Source organism: Lagopus muta, chromosome 25, assembly GCF_023343835.1.
Source record: "Lagopus muta isolate bLagMut1 chromosome 25, bLagMut1 primary, whole genome shotgun sequence".
In the NCBI taxonomy this organism is placed as follows: Eukaryota; Metazoa; Chordata; class Aves; order Galliformes; family Phasianidae; genus Lagopus; species Lagopus muta.
In genome coordinates, this window is record NC_064457.1 from 3,996,632 (window position 1) to 4,017,283 (window position 20,652).

Here is a 20,652-nt window from a genome sequence, read left to right on the forward strand (position 1 = left end):
CGGGGCTGAGGGCAGCGCTGGTTCTGCTGCGCGTGTGACACTTTATCAAGCTGCTGTTTCTGGAAACCAGCGTTTCACCTGCAGCTTCATGGGGGAAAAAAATAAAAGCCAGGGATGAAGAAAAGAAAGGCAGACTATTGGTTTTCATTGGTGTGCTGTCCCAGAGAGCGAGGAGAGGGCGCTGCGGCCGGGTTGCGTGACTGCGCTCCCAGCACACAGCTCAGCCCGTCCCGCAGACACCGCTTCACCCTCGGGGTCGGTTTATTACCAGTTCTGCTTTAACAGGCCCTCGGTATATAAAAATAATAATGTATACAAATGAGCAGTTAATGTTTTACATTCTGGCTTAAAGGCATTTATAAGTTACACATTCATTTCCCATCCCTCCCTCGGAGCGGTGCGTGGCGCTGAGCAGCGTAGTTACAGCGGGGAGCTGCGCTGCCTGCAGCTTTCCTGGGGGGCCAGGATGTGGGCAGCGACTGCGGGGAAGGGAGCGGGGGGCAGCTGAGCGGTGTGGGGCACGGCTGTGAGCAGCAGCAGCAGGGCTGGGAGCCGCGGGCCGGCGCCGCTCACCCGGTGGGAACCCACGGCAGCACCAGGCCCTGCTCCCTCAGCACAGAGATGTTCAGGAAGACATAGAAAGTGAGTGTAAAATAGCACCCCTGCCAGCTCCTGGGGCTCGCGCCCAGGGTGGGATGTTTGCAGCAGCTCCGTGCTGGAGAGGCGCAGCCTGCGCCCGCCCGGCTCTGCGGTGGAGGAGAACGCGGTGTCAAAGGGCTCCGCAGGGATGAAAGGGGCACCGGCAGCGCTGCAGCCCCGTCTGGCAGCCCTCCTCCTCCTCTCCAGGAGCAGGAGGTCAAAGGCACCAGCAGGCTAAAGGGGCACAGCGGTGCGGGGCTGCCCCCGAGGCCTGGAGTGCAACAAAGCAGCTCTGGGCAGCGGCTCCCGTCGCTCCCCGCTCTGCCCACTGGAGAAGAGCTCAGCAGCATCACTAAGCAAGCGCCGGGGCAGCCCCGGCTGACCCAAAGGCGTGCGGGGCAGCGGGGCGGCCGGCACTGAGCGTGGGCACCGCTCCGCACCCCGTGCCATCCCAGGCCCCGGTTCCCCTCACAGCGAGATGTCTGGCGTAGCCTGCAGGCTCTGCCCCGCCGCCCGCTTCTTGGCGCTGCCGCGGCCCTTGTCTGCACGCCGGTACGGGTTGTTCCGCAGATCTGCAGTGGGAGAAAGCGCAGAGCGGCAGTGAGCAGCAGCCTGCCGCGTCCTGCCTGCCCCAGCGGTACCCACAGCTGCAGGATGGAACCTTCCCTCACCCCCCGGCTACGAGGCGGAAGGAGAGGAGCTGGGATCCAGCTGTGTGCGCCCCGCTCCCAGCCCTGCCTGCACCCAGTGCTGCAGATCCGCCATGCTGCAGCCCCCACCTGTGCCCCCCGCCCTGTTACCTACGGGCAGCCACTACAGGGGACTCTCCTCGCTGAAGCTCACATCGCAGAAGAGCCGGGACGAGCGCTTGCCCGTCCGGGCCGTGAAAGGAACAGTTTTCAGAGCTGAGCACAGCAATCCAGAGACAGCAAGGAGGAAGGAGGAAAGGAAGAAGGAGCAGAAGAGGAGGAAGAGCCGTGAGACAGGGCAGAGAGGTTGGCAGCCTCGCTGCGTGCGACAGGAAGATGCTGAAGGTGGGCCTGGGCTCTGCGCAGCACTCGGGGCTCTCCGCTCCTTGCTGACATCCCCATATCCCCGAGGCTGTCCCTGCTGTGCCACAGACTGCAGAGCTGGGGGCCGGGCCCAGAACACCACTGTGTGATGAGCCGTGGCCCACCCGATGTCCTGCCCTCGGGGGCCCTGTGCCGGCACAGCCTGAGCCCCAGGCATGCAGGGGGGATAGCCAGCCGCTCACCTGAAATAATGTCCTCGATGGCCCCGTCTTTGCCTTCATAAATGAGCGGCTCCTTCACCATCTGCTTCTTCTTCAGCTCAGCAATCATGTCCATCTGCTGCCGCTTGGCTTTCTGGAATGGTGACTGCAGAGGGGGCAGCAGAGTGAGCAGTGCATTCCGTGCTGCCCATCTCCCCCAGCCCAGCTGGAAGAAGCCTTTTGCTCTCTCCCAGAGGCAGTGTGCTCTGGGTGCAGTGAGGCCGCCCCACGAGGGCACAGACAGATCCGGGCTGCTGCCTCCTGACTGTGGCTGAGTGGGGTTTGCTGGGGCAGCGACGCTGTGGGGCCCTGTCCCAGCACCAGGTACCTTCAGGTCAAGCTGCTCCTCACTGCCGGGGCGGCCGGACTCTGCCTCCTTGGCCGCAGCCTCTTGTTTCTTCCACAGCTCGATGTCCTGCTCTGCTTTCTGAGGAGAGGCACAGGGAGGGCCCGCTGAGCTGGGGGCTGCTGCAGGGCTGGGGGAGCACAGTGCCCTCCTCCCCCCTCCTTGGTGGTCCCCAGCAGCCCAGCCTGGCACCTTCAGGGAGCCGGGATCTGCAGCTGCCCCAAAGGATGACTCTGAGTGCTGGGGTTCATGTGACCAGCGAGCCCCTGGCCTCATTTGTGGCTTTGTCCCCTCCCAACCCCCAGGAACAGGACATCCCCATTCCCTCTTACCTTGTAGGCTCTGATGAAGCGCATGAACATGGGGAAGAAAGTAGTGGGGGGACTGGTCTTGGGGTTCTCCCCAAAGTATTCCACGGCTGACTCATAGGCCTCCTGTGAGCAGAGGCAGAGATGTGGGGGCTGGGGGCTGGCAGCAGCCCTCCAGGGGGCACAGGCGTGAGCAGAGAGCGCCCCATGGCATCCCCACACAGGACTGGGGGCCCAACACCCACCTTGGCAGTTTTGCTGTCGGCTTGCAGCTTCTCCATCAGCTCCGTGTTGGCCTTGAGGAACTCCTTGAGCACGAGGCTGTCGTCCTGCCGCATGAACTCCTTGCGGGTGAGCTCCATGCCCTGCTGCAGGCTCCGCACGTCCTGCAACACGCCGTCCAGGGACACTGCGGGGAGGGCGGTCAGCAACCAGCTCCAGGGTCAGGGCGGGCTCAGATGGTCCCCAGGTGGGGGCTGCACCCCCATGGCCCCCATCCCCATGCCCACAGGTGCTACCTGTGCCCGCCTTGTCAAGAAAATGCAGCTCGGTGTGGAAGCCGGTCAGCTCAGGGTACTTCTCTGTGATCACCCGCACCAGGTAATGCAGCAGTGTCTGCTTACGGTCTGTTGATTTCATCTCCAGCAGCTGGGAGAGAGCAGTGTTAGCCCTGCCCTGCATCCCACTGCCCAATGCTCCCTGCTCAGGGTAGCCCTCGTTGCTCACAGCTGGTTCCCATGTCTTTCTGTGCACACACACCCTTCCATCTCCACACCTGTTTCTTGTGCCCCTCCATCCCCACAGCTGCTCTCTATATCCCTCCAAACCCCATGGTTAGTTCTCACACTCCTCCAAACCCCACAGCCAGTCCCCACCTCCCTCCATCTCCATACCTGCTTCAATGTATCCCTCTGTCCCCCCAGCTAGCTCTGTGTCTCTCCATCCCTACAGCTGCTCCCCACACCCCTCCACCCCACGCCTGCTTCCCGTGTCCCCCCCACCCACAGCAGGTCACTGCATCCCTGTTCCCACGGTGCATCCCCGTGCAGTGACACTGCCTGCACACCAGACCCGCACCCAACGTACCGCATCGAGGCTCTGCAGGCGGAAGCCATAGGCTGCCCCACGCTTGCTGCTGTTCATGTAGTTCCCAAAGGCCAGGACGATCTGAGGGGACACCCCAGGCAGGTCGGCATCGCACCCCAGCAGCCCCCCGTGCCCCAGGGTCCCCCACTGGGGCTGCCCCTCACGCCCCTCACCTCGAGGATGTTGCGCAGCTTGCTGGAGGACTTGAGGGACATGGAGGCGGCGATGATGGCGTTGAGTTGCTGTGGGTGGAAGGGAAGCGTGAGTCTCACCGCAGGATGCCGCCCCCTCGCAGCCCCCCCAGCGCCGCCCGCGGCCCCACACACCGGCATGAGCAGCTGGGCCGTGTCGCTGAAGTTGCCCAGGAAGATCATGACGTTCATGCGCTCGGCCAGGCGCGGGATCTTGCTGAAGCGGATCATGAACTGGTCCTCCTCCGAGAGCTCCTCCGCAGGCTGCTGCTCCCGCTCGAACTTCCCGATGAGCGTCCGCTCGTACTCAGTGGGCAGGAAGCGCAGCAGCAGCTCCAGGAAATCGAGGCTCAGCGCCTGCTGGTCGTACCTGCAGCACAACGGGCTGCACCCCACCACCGCCACCACCCCGAAGCGCAGCCCGCCCCGCGCCACCCCGAGCACTCAGTGTGACCTCACCCTGCTGAGGAGGGGACACTCACGTCTCAATGGCTGTGCAGATGTCCTGGATGCTGCGGCCGCCTTTGCGAAGTGTGATGGCCAGGTTCTTGGCCCTGTTGGACTCCATGAGCGTGACCTTGCTGGGAGCTTTCTGTGTGGCCTTCACCTTTAGGGCACTGATGTCCAGGCCGGGGCCTTGCGCTTTGGTCTTGAACTGCTCCTCAAAATCACTCATGTCCAACTCCTGTGGGGACACGGGGCTGAGGGCACTGGTGGGGCTGTGGTGGGACACAGGGGACGGGGCTGCGGCCAGAGGACTGCAACAGGATAAGTGGGACAGGGAAAAGGAAGAGGATGGAGGGAGGGGATGAGGAGGTGGAGAGGGGATGGGGACAGGACAGGGATAGGACAAGAGGACAGGGAGAGACAAGAGAATAATGAGGGGGTAAGGGAACAAAGTGAGGGGAGTGGGATAAAGGCAAAGGATGAAGATGAGGAAGAAGATGTAGGCAGAATGAGATGGAGCGAGGAGACAAGGAGGGGCAACAGGAAGACAACAGCGCAGGCCCCATGTTGCTTCCTTCTGTCATGCTGACCTCCATCTCCTCGGAGGCTGCAGCCCCGTGAGGCAGTGACACAGATGGGTGCCACGTGGGCGCAAGTTCAAAGCCAGCACGGCCGCAATGCAGGTGCACGGGGTAACGTCAGTGCGGCTGCAGCAAGGACTGGGGTGCCAGCCATGCTGAGCCCCCTCCTCCCAACCCCCCCTTCCCACATGGCCTCACCTGCAGCACTTTCTCATCGTTGAGCTCGGTGAAGACGGTGCCGTCGATCTGGCTCGGTTTCAGTGCAACCCAGTTAAATACAGGCATGCGGAACTTGGTCTGGATCGGCTTCTTCACCTTCACTGCAGGATGAGAGCAGGGCAGTGTCACTGGGGGGCCAAGCCCGCAGCATGCTCACAGAAACGTCCCAGCATTCCCAGGACCAACTCACCTGAACCGTTGGCAGTGGGGGGGGCACCTGGCCCAGCATGGGGCTGCCCACCGAGTGGTGGGGGTGGTGGTGGCGGTGGCACAGGGCCCTCCGGGCCCCCAGGGAGCGGTGGGGGTGGTGGGGGTACCTGGGCACCTGGCAGTGGAGGGGCTGGGGGGGGCGTGATGCCTGTGGGCAGTGGGGGGGCAGGGGGCACGGGGGGCCCAGGCTCAGCCCCAGGCAGCGGCGGGGGGGGTGGTGGTGAGGGTGGTGGTGGGGCAGCAGGTGCTGGGGCAGGAGATGGAGCTGGAGCCGGAGTATCTGCAAACAGAAAGAAGTGGGTGAGTCGACACTACAGCAGGGCACAGGGCCACTGCCAAGATCCACTGCCACCGGGTGATCCTGCATCCCTGGGCACATCCCCGCACCCCCCACCTCAGTGACCTTTGCTGCGTCCCAAATACGCTGCTACTCCTCCTCCGTGCCACCCATCCCAAACATGAAAGGGACATCGGGGACACAGCAGGCAGCCACCATTTCCCTGCACCCGTAGTACCTGTGCTGGTGGCGGTGGCCTCTCCGGTTACCACGGGGGCTGCTGTAGTTTCTATGACGACGGGGACAATTTCGATGGCGACGTCTCCATCGGGCCCACGCAGGATCTGCACTAACCCCTTCTCCTCCAGCTCCACCAGCCGCCGCTCCAGCGCCAGCCGGTAGCACTCCTGTGGCTGCGGGGTCGGCGGGCTGGGCGGCCGCGGCGGGCTGAGCTGCTCCTGCAGCGGGGACAAAACCCAGCGTGTCACCAATGTCCCCCTCGCATCCCAAACGAGGCTCCCCGTGCACGGCAGCACCGCAGCACCCGCAGGCGCTCACCCGCAGCGCCTCCAGCTCTCGCCGCGCCTGGCTCAGCTGCTTCTCCAGCTCCGCTATCTTGGCCATGGAGTCGTTCTCCGCATCCTGCAGCTTCTCCGTCAGCTGTGTGGGATGAGGGATGAGGCACCGTCGCTCAGCCGCGGCCGCCACCCGCCCCGAGCGGGGTTTGCGTCAGCAGCTCCGGCCCCCGCACCCACGTCCCACCTGGCTGACGTGCTCCTCCAGCTCCTCCATGTGCTCCAGCACGGCCGTCTTGGTCTCTGAGTCCTCCAGCATGGCCCCCACATCAAAGACGTTGTCCAGGTAGGCTTGGATCTGTACCTGCAGCTTGTCGCTCTCGGTGAGACGCAGGCTCTGCCGTGGGACGGCCGGTGGCACCGTCACGGCCGGTGACAACCACAGCGTCCACCCACCCCCATCCCACCACCAGGATCATGGAGGGTCTTGGGGAAGTGCAGCACCACCCACCTCCAGGTACTGGTCGAGCCCCAGGTGGGTGAACTCGTACTGCAGGAATACGCGGAAGTTCATGTTCTCCACCGAGTGCACCACGATGTTGATGAACTGCATGCAGGCGACCTGCAGGATGGGAGCAGGCTCAGCATGGCCCCGGGCACAGCATGGTGGCCCTGGGAACACGGTTCCCTGTGGGCTGCACGGCAGCTTCACTGTCTTGGGGGGCTGGGAAACAGCCAGCTGCTCAGCAGCCCTTGGGGACACAACGGTCTGGGGGCACCGATGTGGCTCAGTGGCCCACAGACACAGAATGGCATGCTGGCTCTGAGACACAACGCCCTGGGGACAGCACAGCCCTGTCTGACTGTCCTTGGGACCCTGGGGAGGGACCAGCAGCTCTTGGGGACACAGCACAACGGGAACAGCCCCATATCTGGAGACACGGCCAAGTGGTGGACCATGGGAGCTGCCCCCAAGGCGGGAGGCTGCAGGTCCTCAGGCTGTGGGTGCCCTGCCTTACAAACACTCACCATGAAGTCGATGTTGCTGTCCTCGTTTCGGAAATACTCCATCAGTTTCTCAAAGCGGTTCTTCTCACCGCAGACCTGGAATGGGAGCAGGGGCTGAGGGCTGGGAAGGGCAGGGACAGAGTGGGCAACTCTGGGGTGTCAGGGCAGCACGTGCCACTGGCAAGGCCTCTCCAGCCCTGCTGGGTGCTGCTCAGTGCCATGGTCCAGCTGGGACGTGGCCCTGGAGACAAGTGCTGGCATGGGAACATCGTTCCCAACAGTTCAAGTGGCCTCAAATGAGTTAGGAGATGGGAATTTTTAGGATCAAAGGTGTTCCAATGGGGCAGGGCTCTGCTGCACTAAAGGAAACTGAGGCAAAAGCACAGGTGTCATCATGGAGACACTGTACCCCTGCTGGAGACTCACCTCCTTGAAGTTGTCAAAGGCAGCGAGGATAATGTCATGGCCACCTCGGACCAGGCAGACTGCAGCCAGCAGCTCCAGCACGAGTGCCTTTGTCCTGTGGGGACACAGGAATGAACCAGGGCTGTGGGGTGTGTGAGGGGACAGGGGACAGATCCTACCTGGCATTCCTGTTGTTGAGGCTCAGGGTGATCTCGTTGACACAGGCTGGGTGGTTCATCACCAGGCTGAAGCCAGACTGGGGGGAAAAGGATTATGAATGAGGTCAGGCATCCTCTAGCCCACCCCAAGGACGCCAAAGATCCTGTGACATGTCCCTGCCATGGTCCCACTGTACAGGTGGCTGAGTGAGGACGTTTGAGTGCAAAGACTGGGTGTCCCTATGCCATTAGGGCTTGGGGACAGAGGACGTGTACTCCTCCTCCTCATCCATCCCAGTGCCCTGAAGAGGGCAGCACAGGGACCGGAAGATTTTGGAGGACCTCAGGGATCTCTGAGCATGCTGCCAGTGCCCACCTGGTAGTTCATGATGGCACGGAGACACATGATGCAGACATGGACATCATCCTTCTGGTTGACGATGCGAGAATTCCTCAGTGCCTTCCTGCTGTGCGAGGGGTTGAGCCTGCCAGGCAAGAAGGCAGCTGAGCAGGGGGCAGCCGAGGGCAGCTGGGGGGCGCAGCGCAAGCAGGGCAGGGGCAGCACGGGGGTGGGCGGCCAAAGGGATCAGGCAGTGGCCTTGGTGGGCCTGGGCTCACCAGCCAGCAGCAGAAACCCAGAAACCAAGCCAGTTGCATCCCAAAAGGAGGGAGACCCCATGTCTGGCTCAGTGGCCATTCCCATCTGCAAGCCCAAGGGACTCTTGGCACCAGGAGTGGGCCATGGTGGGGCCGAGGTGGCAGGAAGGCCAGGTGCCCTTCGTGCATGGGTGGTCTTGGAGGCTCACCAGGGCGAATAGGAGCTGCCAGGTGACCTGGGGCAACTGTCCCCATCGCTGCCCGGGGCGCTGCAGGGGACGCTGGGGTGGACGTGGTGGAGGAGGGTGTGGATGTGCTGGTTCGAGAGGCAGCAGCTGGAGGCACGTTAGAGCCTGCAGACAGGAGGGAGAAACAGGGCTCCCGCGCGGCCCATGGGGTGGCTGGGGCACAGAGCTGGGGGCCAGGGGAACACAGGTGAGGGGCAAGCAGGGTGGCTGCTGCCGCTCGCAGAGGCTGGCATCAAGCACCGAAGTGCTGCCGTTCTAAGCCTGTGACCAGGCTGAGGCATGGCGGGTGACAAAGGGCTGGGACCCCGCGGGTGCCACATCCGAGCCATCACTCCTGACCTGTCCCTGGGGTTGGGGACACACCGGCTCCTCCGGAGGTGCTGGCAGGTGGCGAGAGGCCCTGCGGTCCTCAGGGAGCCCCCAGCCACGCTATGACAGCTGTCTCCCTTCCCAGGACGGCCACAGCTGGGTGTCCCCTCAGACCGCCCTGACTACTGGGGACGACTGCAGGGATTGTCCCCACACCAGAGCCAGCAGTGAGTCAGGGGGGTCTGCACAGCCCCACTGTGGCATCTGCCACACCAGCACCCTGGCCCCGTCACCTACCGTGAGCACATCCCCCGGCAGCGTGCAAGAGAAGAGCGGGGTTAGAAGAGGGCTGCAGGGTTAGCAAGCGAGAGCTGCCAGCCGGCTGGGCCCGCTCAGAGGGCGCAGGCCTGGTCACGTTCAAACCCTCGCTGCTTTTAAACCCTCCCATGCCCGATGAAGCAGTGGGTTGGGGATTTGCTTCCCCAAATCTCAAGCAGCTCTGATTTTGCTCATTCACAGATCACCCCACTCCTGCTTTTGGCCAGGGCATCCCACAGCAGGGAGCTATGCTGAGAATGGATCCAATCGTGCTTCTGCCCTGCCTCCTAGCAGGGTTTATCCACTGCTGGGAGCACACGTGACTTTGTCCCTCCTCAGTCCCCCACGCAGTGACGGGAATCCACTTTTAGGACCAGGACTGCATCTCCCTGCTGAGCCCCTCAGAGCTGGCACAGCATGGCATGGCGGGCTGGGGGGCAGCGAGGCAGAGTGGGGTCCGGTGCTGGGGTGCTGCATGTTACCTGACGGTGAGGTGCCGCACTTTGGAGATGCCGTGTGTGGGAGATGAGGAGTTGCTTTTGCTCAGGTCCTCAACTGACCGCTCCAGGGGTTTGCCCTTTTCAGAGCCCGGGCTGCCATTCTCAGTGCTCTCCATGTCATACCTGGTGGCCCACGGGGGGCAGGGACAGATGGGCAAGGAGCAACGTCAATGCCAGCAGACACATGGGGACACCAAGGGCTGTGAACGTGGGCTGTTCAGAGCCCCCCAAGCCCGCCCAGCCCCTCTGAGCCTGACCCCAGCCCAGTGACGGAGCATCAGGGCAGGGGATCAGGGGAAAAGGGGCAGCTGGAATGCCAGTGGCAGTGGGGACGTACGCGACAGAGCACTGGGCAAAGGCGAGGTACTCCAGCAGCACGTCCAGCCCCTTGTTCTCCTCGTTGAGAAACTCCTGGACCCAGCTGGGGAGAAGAGGGGTTAGTGGGGTATTCCAACCCTTCTCTACCTCCCACCTCCCCTTCCACATCCCCAGCAGAGGGTGGGGAAGGCATCTGGCCAGATGTCCCCAGACATTATGTTAGGACATGCAGGGGACATGGCACCACGTGCCATCTCTTCAAGACAGGTGTGTGTCACAAAATCCCAGTGCCTGACCTGCAAGGGACACAGCCCACGGGCTCTGCTGCCACCCCTAAGGAACAGCCCAGCAGCAGCAGGTCCCCATGCCCACATAAGAACACAGGTAACCCTTCTGCCACAAGGAACCAGGGCACCCAGTGTGGGGGGCAGGGTCCCATAGGTGGCAATGAACTGGCATGGCCAAAATGGGAACTGGGTTCTGCAGCAGTCAGAGCACAGCTGGCTGCTGCCTCAGCACCTCCATCCTCTCATCAGAGTCCTCCCAGACATGCAGGATGAGGCTACCAGCCTCTACCTGTGCCTCCACATCACACTGTCACCCCCACAGCCAGAAGCCACCAGCACGTGAGCCTCTGCCCCATGATGTCCATGATCCCCACTCCTTACCCAATGTAGTTGGTCCTCAAGGAAATCTCCAGCTCCCGGAGCACCTGTGTTGACTCCTGCACTCGCCGCTTGAACTGAGGGAACAGGGACAGCCGAAGGGTCACTAGGCTGGTGACCAGCACAGGAGAACAAAGGCAGACTCACAAGGTGTAAGGCAGCCCTCACCTTCCTGCTCACACCGCCCGTGTCCAAGTAGCTCTTCAGCTTCTGGATGTAGGCAGACGGCGGGTTTTTCACCTGGAAACGCTCCTACAAACCACACAGAGAGGCTGAAGCCAGGACATCTGCATGCAGCATGGGGAAATGTCCCAGCTCCCAGCGCTGCCCAGAAGCACAGCAGCCACCCACCCCCTGTACTGCAGATGGCCGCCTATAAATGTTTAATCAGGTTAATAAGCTGCTGTCTCACTAATGGAGATGGATGCCAGCACTCGGGTCCACCGCTTCAGCCTCATGTACCAGCAGCCACCAACTGTGAGTGGCATTTGGGGACACGGCCAGGAGCAGGGCCAGCAAGGTGCCACGCAGCACTCAGACCTCACCTGGTCACAGACAAGTTCCCACTTCTTCTCATTGTCGTACTGGCTGAGCAGCTTCATCTTGTCTGGGGGCAGGTTCATGGAGCTCTGTGGGGAGACAGGTGTCAGGGGCACGGCTGTCCCCAGAGTCCCCTCTGGGCATGTGGTGCTCCCCATTCATTCAGCACCCAGTGCCTCTGTTTGCTGGTGGGACCATGGGGACATTGCCATCCCCAGGATGTGCTCATGTCACCATCAGGCATCACAGACCCATCAGCAACGTTCCCTGTCCAGGGGTGTCTGGGATCCCCACTGCAGAGGGCACAGGAGCTGGGGGACAGGAGGTGCTGGGGGAATTGAAGTCACCCCTCCACGTCACAAGGGCGCAAAACTCTTGGCCTCAGCCATCCTGGATCCGAGTCCAGCAGCACCACCACCTTGAGTGGTGACCCAGGCTGGGGACGAGGCTGAGCCTCCACGGCCTGAGGGTGACGGATGGCCCGGAGCCCTGCCGCAGGCACACAACAGGCGCAGATGGTGAAATCAGTGTTTATTTGTGGACACGATCTGAGGGCAGGGTGCTGCATGTCACCACGTCCCTTCGTGCCAGCGTTGCACAACGCAGCCGCGCCGCCTCCCCACCCAGCAGCCTCTCCACCACCGCGGTCGCCCAAGCAGGACGTGACGTGGTTTCCGCTCCCCAAATGGCAAGAGGCAGCCACCAAAACTGCTGCTCACCAAGTCTGGGGGCCCTGGGACACCCCAGGCTCAGCTCCTGCCTGCAGGGCACCAAAGTGCAGAGTGCCAGTGCGTCTCAGAGGTGTGGGGACACTGCAGGGCAACCTGCAGAGCCTCGGAGGACCTCCACTGTGCCTCCGGCACGGCACACATGCCTCAAGTTTAAAAGGTCTGAGATTTGATTTCCCAAAAGAGGAATTTTTCGGAGGTTCAGCCCCAAGAAAAGCAGGAGCAGAGCCTGGAAAAGCCATGGCCTGGCAAGACAGAGCGATGGCACATGGAGACAGTGCACAGATCCAACCCCGTTGAGTCAGCTTAACCTCCAGTTTTGGGCTACCCCAGCGCAGGGCTGTAAGATGCAGTCACCAGTGGGCGCAGCCCTTGGGACACCCACATCCCTGGGGAATCCCACAAGGGTTTGGCCAGGATTTGAGTCAATCAGGGAGAGATGCAGGCAGCCACAGAGGAGCCCATGAAAGGGAAGTGCCAGCACGCCAGGAAGGACCGGAAACCTCAGCGCCCACCTCCCACCAACGACCTGTTGGGCTGCTTTTGCAACAAACCAAACCGGGTGATGGGGGAAGGAAGGAGCCTGCACAGAGGCCGAAGCTATGGCCACCGAGCTGCCTGGAGACCCAGGCCACCATGTCAAGCCGGTGTTTGGCTGGATTTGGCCAGGCTTCCTGGAGCCAGCTGCTCCCCCCCACCTGTCCACAGCAGGTGAGCTCAGCACCAACACCAAAATTATGCGGCGAGGCCACAAACAGCCTCACTGTGAGGCCACCAGGCTGCATCAGAGTGGCCAGATGGGCCCTGGGAAGGCATGGCAGCGACACAGCCCAGGTTGCTGCACAGGACCTGCCGTGGGTGACTGACACCCCCAGTGCTCTTCCTGCTGGGGAGCCCTGTCCTCATAGATTCCCCTGTTTATGTGAACAGATGGGAGCCTGCAGACCCCAAGCCCATGTATAAGCTTTGCACTGGACTGTTCCAAAGGCTGAACACAGAATGTCCTGAGCTGGAAGGGACCCACAGAGATCACCGCGTGCAAATCCTGGCTTCCCCCAAGACAATCCAAAAATTAAACCAGCAGGGCCTGATTTTACCAGCTGTGAAGCTCTGAAAAGCCAAGAACAAACCTCACTGATGGGACAGGGCCTTGCATGGTCTCCCTGCCCCAAGAATGCAGGCAGACTGGGATGTCAGAGATGTCCCTACAGAGGTGGCCATGCTGGGCTCTGCCACCTGCTGTCCCCAGTGAGGGCACAGCCCCTTCCTCACAAAGCAGGGCTGGGCCTGGGGGCAGGATGTGGCACCGTCTGGGTTACAAACAGGGTGGCGGATGCCTTCCCCACAAAGGCACGTGGTGCAGGGGAAGGAAGTGGCCTCCTACCCAGGACACTCTGCTGTGGTCCGTGGCGTCAGCCAGGAGCACAGAGAAGCTGGTTCTCACTTCTTGATGGAGGCCCTGGTGCTGCTGGGGGCGTGGGGCAGAGCAGGAGATGTGATGCAAGGAAACCTTGCAGGTGGCAAAGGCAGGATTCAGCGCTCCTCCTTGGGTGATAGGGATGGTGAGGACAAGGATGGAGGGGACAAGGGGACTTACCCCAGCAATCACATCCCAGACTGGCAACCTCATCCCACCCAGCACCCACTGTCAAGCCCACCTCCATCCCACTGTGCCATGGGGTGCACCCCCAGCAGGCTGCACAGCCCACGAGGGCAGACACAGCTGCTGAGCAGCACTGCTGCCTGCCGTGCTCCTGGCAGCCTGAACAGATGCCACCAAGTGTCCCTCAGGGGCCCAACATCTCCAGCACCTGCAGTGACATCTCAGCGATGCCCTGGCTGGAGGTGGCTGGCTGCGACCCTCACCACAGCAAAGCCAGCATGGGGAGAACTTGCTGCAGGGTTATGCAGGGACTTACCCTGCACCTGAAACCAGACAGGGGGAGGCAGCACCTACATCATTTCCCACTACGAAAAGGACTTCTGGTTGTACAGCAGCAGCATGAGGCCACGCAGAGGAACCCTGCTGGGCAGGCTGAGGGGTTCTGGGTGTCAGGCACTCCGTTTTTATTCCACACCCCGAGCAGCTTCAAGCAGGGCCAGCCTCTACACTCTGAGAGAAAATTAAAAGCATCCACCACGGAAGTGTTAGCTCTGCAAAACACACACAGTGCTGCCATTGCTGGTTGGCTGCCCGGACAGCTCGAGTGAAACCCAGACTGAAACAAGACGCCCGTTGCTTAGGGATCCTGGCTGAGCTGCTGAGGCGTCTTCTGTGGTTTCCTGACCTGCACAGGGCTGTGGGGAGAGAGGAGCAGCGCGTGGGGCTGAGAGCTGGAAGCTCACGTGCAGATCTGTGTGAGCAGCAGTGTCAGGGCACACGGCAGACGCAGAGCCACACAGCAGCAATGGGAAGCTGCTCCCAGCCCAGCGTAAAGGCCCAGATGCCGGGCAGCAGCGACAGGACAGCACCCAGCTCAAGGCCACAGGGAAGAGTGATGACAGCAGAAAGGTGGGCTGGCAGCCAACGGGATGTGCCAGTCCCAGGACGCTCCAACCCTTGTGGTGATGCTGTGAAGGTGATGCTCCTGCCAGGCAGGGCTTGGAGCACGCCCGCTCTGTGGCACAGCTCTTCCTACAGTGAGAGGCACCAGCCCCATCCCGCTCCAGCAAGCACATCTCTCCTTGCTATGCTGACACGGCACAGGGGCCACAACCTCTTCCCAAGGCTCAGTGCCAGGTACCGGGGCAGCCTGAGCTCTCCCAAACCCCAGCACACAGCTACCAGGGCTGGGCAGCACTCCCAGGAGCACCTCACCCTGCGAGGGATTCCCATGGCCAGGTCCCAAACCTGCCAGGTGTCAGAGGGGAAAAGCTGGTGGGGAAGCAGGCAGCACCCCACCAAGGGCCAGAGCCCACCCCACAGGAGGGTAAGGAGTTGCTAAGGGACAGGCACTGCTACCACGCAGCTGCGGCCAAAGCCTCCCTGCTGCCTGCTGCTCCCGGCTCTATTTTAAGCACAAGCAGAAGCTGCTCTGAGCACAGGCAGGGAAATGAGACTTGTCAGCCACGCTCACCTCCCCACTGAGTGTCCGCCTGGTGCCAGCATGGAGGGGGATCCCCACATCAGGACACCCTCTGGATTCAGCCAAGGGCTGAGCCAGACACACAGCACAGGCTTCCTTCCCATCACCGAGCTGTGTGGCCAAACGTCCCTGCATGGGGACACAGGAGACATCAGCAGAGCTGCACAGGAGCCCTGACAGCATGGCACCATCCCGCATGCTGCTGTGCTGTACGGGGACCAGGCTGGGGATGGATCCAGCAGGAAGCAGGGCACCGTTTGCCTTTCCTGGGTGAGATCCCCCAGCACACAGCACGGCTGCAACTGAGGCTCACTGCGACCGACCCCAGCGCCGCGCTCCGGCCGGCAGTCCATCTGCAAACATCTGCAGGGTGACGTTTGCTGGTTCCCCAGGACAACTGCAAACGCACACCAGTGGCTCCCGGCCCCGCGGGGCCCCGCGGCATGCCATGATTCTTCAGCAACGTGAAGTTTCTGAGGTCTCCTGGTTTCCATCTCTGCCCTACAGGCTGCCCTGATTTCACAGAGCATTTGCGGATTTTAGGTGATACCAGCAGCTAAACAAGGGCTCTGGGGGAATCTGCCACCCGGCTCCTCGAGGGCTCAGAGAGTTTTTAGGTCTCTGCCCCTTCGGATGTGGCTGATCTCTCTTCCGGGTCCTCAGAGGGGCCAAAGCAAAGCTCTCGTGACCAGCTGAGCAGGGAGCTGCCACGGCTCAGCAGCAAAATCTCCCAGCAGAACCAGCACCGTCCCCATCTGAGAGCCCTCGCAGCTATTTCTGGATGCTCAGGCAGCCCAGCTGTGGTTCACCTCCACCACACCCTCATCTCACTGCTTCATTTAAGCCCTCCCTGGACCTTTGTTTGCTTCTTGATATGTCAAGGGGAAGAACAACACTGCCCTGAACACGCACACCTACATACCCCTGGCCCAGCAGCCAGGGACTGACTCCTTCCTCCTCCTGTCCCCATATCGCCTAACTCCACAGCCACACCAGCGCTTCCCAAATTGCTTGGCACAGAAACAGCCCTGCCATCCCTCTGCCAATGCAGCATCTGTCACGGTGCCCTAGCTGGGAACAAGCCAGAATTTCTGCACTAATACAGAATTCCCCATTTCTGAGCACACGGTGGCAGTTGGGACCCCCAAGACCTCGCTGCTGGCCTGACAGCCCTGGGCTGACTTTCAACCTGGCTTTCTCCCAGTAGCTCTCCCAGTTTGGGATGCCTGCCCAGAAACTGGTTTGCACCAATGTGCTCTCACAAGACCAGGATGCAGCAGCCCTGCTATGGCACTGCTGTCCCCAAGGCTCTGTGATGGACCCAGGTCATGTACCAGCAATAGCACAGATGGATCACCAGCACACCACTTCACACCTTATTGCTAATCCCACACCCTTAGAAGTAAAGAAGTGAATCCATTAACACCAAAAGTTTGTAGAGGTGATTAAAAATACAGTTGGTATATGAGAGGTATATGAGAGAGCCTGAACAGCCACCAAGTGTCCCTCAGGGGCCCAACATCTCAGCGATGCCCTGGCTGGAGGTGGCTGGCTGCGACCCTCACCACAGCAAAGCCAGCATGGGGAGAACTTGCTGCAGGGTTATGCAGGGACTTACCCTGCACCTGAAACCAGACAGGGGGAGGCAGTTGGTGTGGCTGAAGGTCCTTTGTTCCTGAGTTGTAGGGGTTCTGCTGCTCCCCCTGCCCTGAGTGGGATGGAAGGAGGGGGAAGGGAGCCTCTGTGAAAGGAGGAAGAGAGATTGGGACAGCCAGTTTCACAAGAAGCCTGGTTCCCGTGTCGCTGAAAGCTGCGCGCTCCTCCCAGCAGCGCCCTGCCAGGGACCCAGGAGGGTTGGGAGAGACTTTCGATCTCCACTTTGCCCTTTTTGATCACTTCTCAGTTTAGGCCTTTGAGCCCCTTGGAGCACACCTAGGCCCATCTCACCAGCAGAAAGTGGCGTTTCCTGAGGCCTCGCAATCGCAGCTGAAGCACCTCAAGGTCCCCATCCCCTTCCTGAAAGCACAGCACGCGTCACCCCAGAGCCATTGCAGGCACAGCCGCAATCTGAACCTCACCCTGCAGTCTGCACCCAAAGCACACAGCAAGTTACAGCAAATCCCTGTCCCGGGGGTCCCAGGAGCATCACCCAGACCCTGTGTTGCAGAGCCCTTTGTGATCCCTCTGCAGTGACAGCAAGCCAAAACAGATGCAGAGGAGTCACAGCCCGTGTCTGCAGGCAAAGCAGACACTTCAGCTGCGATGCCTGTCCCCATAATCCTCCTGTAATTGCTGCACGGCGGAAAAGCCTGTAAATAATCTGTGCTGGGCCGGGCCGGCGGGTCCTGCCTGCCGCGGGGCCACACACACACCGCGGAGCATCTCAGGTCACGGCGCCGGTGCTGCTCCGGCCCTCGTTGTGTAACGGCAGCCGCCGGAGCTGAGCCCGCAACCAGAGCCGGGCTGCTGCTCCTGCACCGCTTCAGGTGAGCGCATGGGCTCGCTGCAGGGGATAAGGGGATTAAAGCAGCAAATATGAACGCAGAAAGTGTTTCCCTGCTCTCGGTGCATTGCCGACCTGACTTTGCCGTAGAGCTTTTTGGTGAGTGAGGACACACGGGAGCACGACCTTCAGAGCGTGCCCCAGCTCCCCACGTGCGGGGCTTTGCGGGGAGGGAGAGTCGCGCTGCTCTCGCCTCCCGCTCCGGAGCTGCAGAGGGAGGAAAGGCCACATCGCTGCGTGCGGGGGAAGGCGCAGGCACGGGGACCGCGTCCAGCACAGCTGTACAGCGAAGGTCACGGCCATCCTTCCCCTCCCAAGGACAGAGAGGAGCTGCCAGCAGCTCAATCCAGCGTTGCCGGTGCCCGGCACTCAGCTCACCTCCTTCTGCTCTGCCTACCCGAGAGCCTCATGGGGCTGTGGGGCTGCAGGAGGGGGGGAATCGCCCCACTGCACAGGGCAGCCGGCGGTTTGCAACAGACCACGCAGCGAGCCTGGGGCTGATCTGCCCAGTTCTCACCCCGGCGCTGAGATGGAGAGAGGGAGGGGGAGAGGGTGAGGGAGAGCGCTGCCGGGATGTGCCGTAGAGGAGCAGGGGAGGAGGTGAGCAAGGCAGGTTGGTATCTGTAGCACCGGCTCGCTGCAGCGTGCACGGCTGGCACTGCTCGCAGGCTACGCGCTGCCAGCTCCGGGCCTGCCGCCGGCTCCTCAGCCCCATCCTTGCGGCTGCAGAGCATCCCCGGGGCCGATTAGCCGATTAGCATCACCCGAGCGGGCAGCACGGAGATCGGGGCATCCCGCCGGCAGTTCCCGTGAGCAACGGGAGGAGACGGCCCACGCCGCGGGGATGGGAAAGGAGGGGAAAAAAAAAAAAAAAAGCAGAGCAAAGCCCGGCCAGGACTGCGGCTTCTCCAGGACTCACCAGGACGCGGCTGAAGCGCTCCTCAAGCTCGTCCGCGGAGGGCATGGGCTGCCGGGCGGGCGGCGGCGGCCGCGGTGGGGTGGCGGCGGCGGCGGCGGCGGGGCCCGGAGCCCGGGGGTCTCGGTTCTCTCTGGCCGCAGCCCCCTCCATGCCCCCGGCCGCGTTGCCCATGGCGCTGCCGCCGGGCCCGGGGTGCCCGGGGTGCCGGAGATGGAGAGGAGCGGAGCGGTCACGCTGCAGCGAGCTGGGCTGGGCAGGAAGCGGAGCTGCAGGAGGGATGGGGCGGGTGAGTGTCGGGGTGTTTTTTCCCCTTCTCTGTCTCTCTTCGCCGCTCGCAACTTCTCCTGGGCGTTATTGAGCCGCAAACGCCTCCCCCCGCCTACACCCCCGCCCCGCGGGCAGGGCTCCGCTGCGCCCCGGTCCCGACCGGCCGCCGTGCCCCCACAGCCCCGCGTCGCAGCCCCGGCACCTGCCGCCCTCCGCCGCAGCCCGGCTCCAGGGTCCCAAAGCCCACGGCTGCGCGGCGCCGGGCTGCGCCTCGGGGCCGGTTTCATTTTAATAATATTTTTGTAAGAAAGGAAAGGAGGGAGACAGATGGGGCTGGGGAGGGCAGTGGGGACGGCTGGGGGCCCTCCTCTCTTCCTCTTTTCCCCCCGGCTGCCAAAGGAGGACGAGCTGAGGCTGTGCAAATTCACCACACCTCTGGGCAGGGCTCTGAGCATCCCCAGCAGCAGGGATGGAGCTCCGGGCAGGGAGGCACCAGCACGCCTCAGGGCTGGGGCATGGATGGATGGCAGACAGCTGTGCTGTGCTGTGGATCAGAGATGCGCTGTGACGCTGCCCAGCTCCCCATCCCGGCTCTGGAGGTGCCTCCCCAGGAGCTGACAGGACGCTCTGTGTGGGGACACCTGCCTGTGACAGGCACAGAACTACCCACTGCCCTCGGTAGAGGATGCAGGAAAGGATGAGGCAGCTGTTCTCACCCCGTTAACATGCAGCTCCTGCTTCCTGAAAGCCCTGGCAGAGCAAGGAGCAATTCATCTCCTCACAGCTCCTGCTGCACTGGCATCAATAAATGTAGTTCTGAAAAGCTGCCATTACACGAGCACATTATTCCAGATGAGAGATGGAGATAAAGAGCCGCCGAGGGCCACGTAAGGACAGAGACCGGGACCCCCTGATGTGTGCCAAGGCCCAGCAGCCCCGCACAGCCCCACTCACCCGCCTGGGCTCCAATGCTGGCTCCATGTCTGCCTGGGTGCCGCAGCATCTCCTGATCTGCAAAGTGTGCCTGGTCACCTGCCGAGGTGTCAGGGCAAGCCACCTGCCACTCCAAAGGCCTGTGTGCTGGGAGAATGAGCCAGACCTGCTCTGTCAACCTCTGCAGCAAAGCAGGGATTTTTACCCTCACCACATGGCCTCAAAGCATTCCCCACCCTTCTGCAAACCCCAGATCCCACATGGGGATGTGTGACGTGCCCAGGGGAAGGCTGACAGGAGCAAGCTGCCACAGGTTCCTGACCTGACCTTGATGCACCGCTGCACCCTCCTCACACTGAGCACCATTCTCTGTGCCTTGGGAGGCCTGAGAGGAGCCACGGGCAGCTCACAGACACAGAAATTGGGGTCACCCACATTACGGTACATTCTGACATTCCACAGCTTGACTTTGCAGTTTAAATACCTTAGTTCCATTAAATATTTCATCATTTCACTGAATATTTTGCATACAATAAGATCTGCTTGCCTTGATCCCAGCTGGGGTACAGGGTGAGAACAGTCTGCCTGCGCAGGAGAGCCAGCATAGAAAACAGGCCCAAAGATGAGCCCAGGCTGCCCACTGGGCCAGGCTGAGATCCCAAGAGCCAGAGGGGCCCTCCTCTGCAGGGTGCCCCACACCAGGGAGAAGTGCAATCCCTTGAGGGATGCCCCTCGCCAATGCCAAGTCCCAGCAGAGCAGCACGCTGGCAGGGAGGTGACACAGGGCAAAGCTGAGAGCCTCGGCCACCAGGAGAGGCGGAGATGAGCCCCACGGTCCCGAATCCCGGCCACGGGGAGGGCTCTGACGGCGGGAGGGGAGCAACGGCGGCACGGCACCAACGGCCACGCTGGTACAGCTCCACACCGCGGCCCCGGCTCTGGAGCCGGGCACCAGGAAAGGCAGACGAGCCACTCGCCTCGGCCCCGCAGCAGCAGCACCGGCTGCTCGGAGAGCTCGGCCGCCTGCTGCCCCCCCCCGGCCCCGGAGCGCAGCGCAG

General features: G+C 62.0%; 1 protein-coding gene across 2 annotated transcripts; it reads right to left on the reverse strand.

The window, feature by feature from the left end:
• Positions 1 to 1,096: 1,096 nt before the first annotated feature.
• On the reverse strand, positions 1,097 to 19,131 carry FMNL1 (formin like 1). 2 transcript variants are annotated; one of them, XM_048927050.1, is made up of 27 exons: positions 18,395 to 18,696; positions 11,164 to 11,247; positions 10,787 to 10,870; positions 10,622 to 10,695; positions 9,973 to 10,056; positions 9,618 to 9,758; positions 8,040 to 8,148; positions 7,685 to 7,761; positions 7,527 to 7,620; positions 7,122 to 7,196; positions 6,604 to 6,714; positions 6,340 to 6,489; positions 6,136 to 6,237; positions 5,816 to 6,035; positions 5,281 to 5,580; positions 5,070 to 5,191; positions 4,326 to 4,528; positions 3,979 to 4,213; positions 3,826 to 3,894; positions 3,653 to 3,733; positions 3,085 to 3,214; positions 2,812 to 2,975; positions 2,591 to 2,692; positions 2,241 to 2,339; positions 1,895 to 2,018; positions 1,444 to 1,544; positions 1,097 to 1,211 (listed from the first exon to the last, which is right to left on the reverse strand). In XM_048927050.1, the coding sequence occupies exons 1-26, from the start codon at positions 18,563 to 18,565 to the stop codon at positions 1,453 to 1,455; spliced, it is 3,297 nt and encodes a 1,098-aa protein (XP_048783007.1). In that variant the 5' UTR covers positions 18,566 to 18,696; the 3' UTR covers positions 1,097 to 1,211; positions 1,444 to 1,452. The 2 variants fall into 2 exon arrangements, with proteins under 2 accessions (XP_048783007.1, XP_048783008.1); XM_048927051.1 differs by lacking the exon at positions 1,444 to 1,544 and adding an exon at positions 18,864 to 19,131 and having other exon boundaries at positions 1,100 to 1,211; positions 18,395 to 18,660.
• Between the last annotated feature and the right edge of the window lie 1,521 nt (positions 19,132 to 20,652).

Bases quoted from the DNA above. Each gene is read 5' to 3' on its own strand.
- FMNL1 (XM_048927051.1), bottom strand. From the start codon at position 19,116: ATGCTCAGAGCCCTGCCCAGAGGTGTGGTGAATTTGCACAGCCTCAGC. The intron at 6,238-6,339 runs GTGGGACGTGGG...CATCCCACACAG, and splicing joins TGGAGGAGCACGTCAGCCAG to CTGACGGAGAAGCTGCAGGA. The intron at 5,581-5,815 runs GTACTACGGGTG...TTCTGTTTGCAG, and splicing joins GGCCACCGCCACCAGCACAG to ATACTCCGGCTCCAGCTCCA.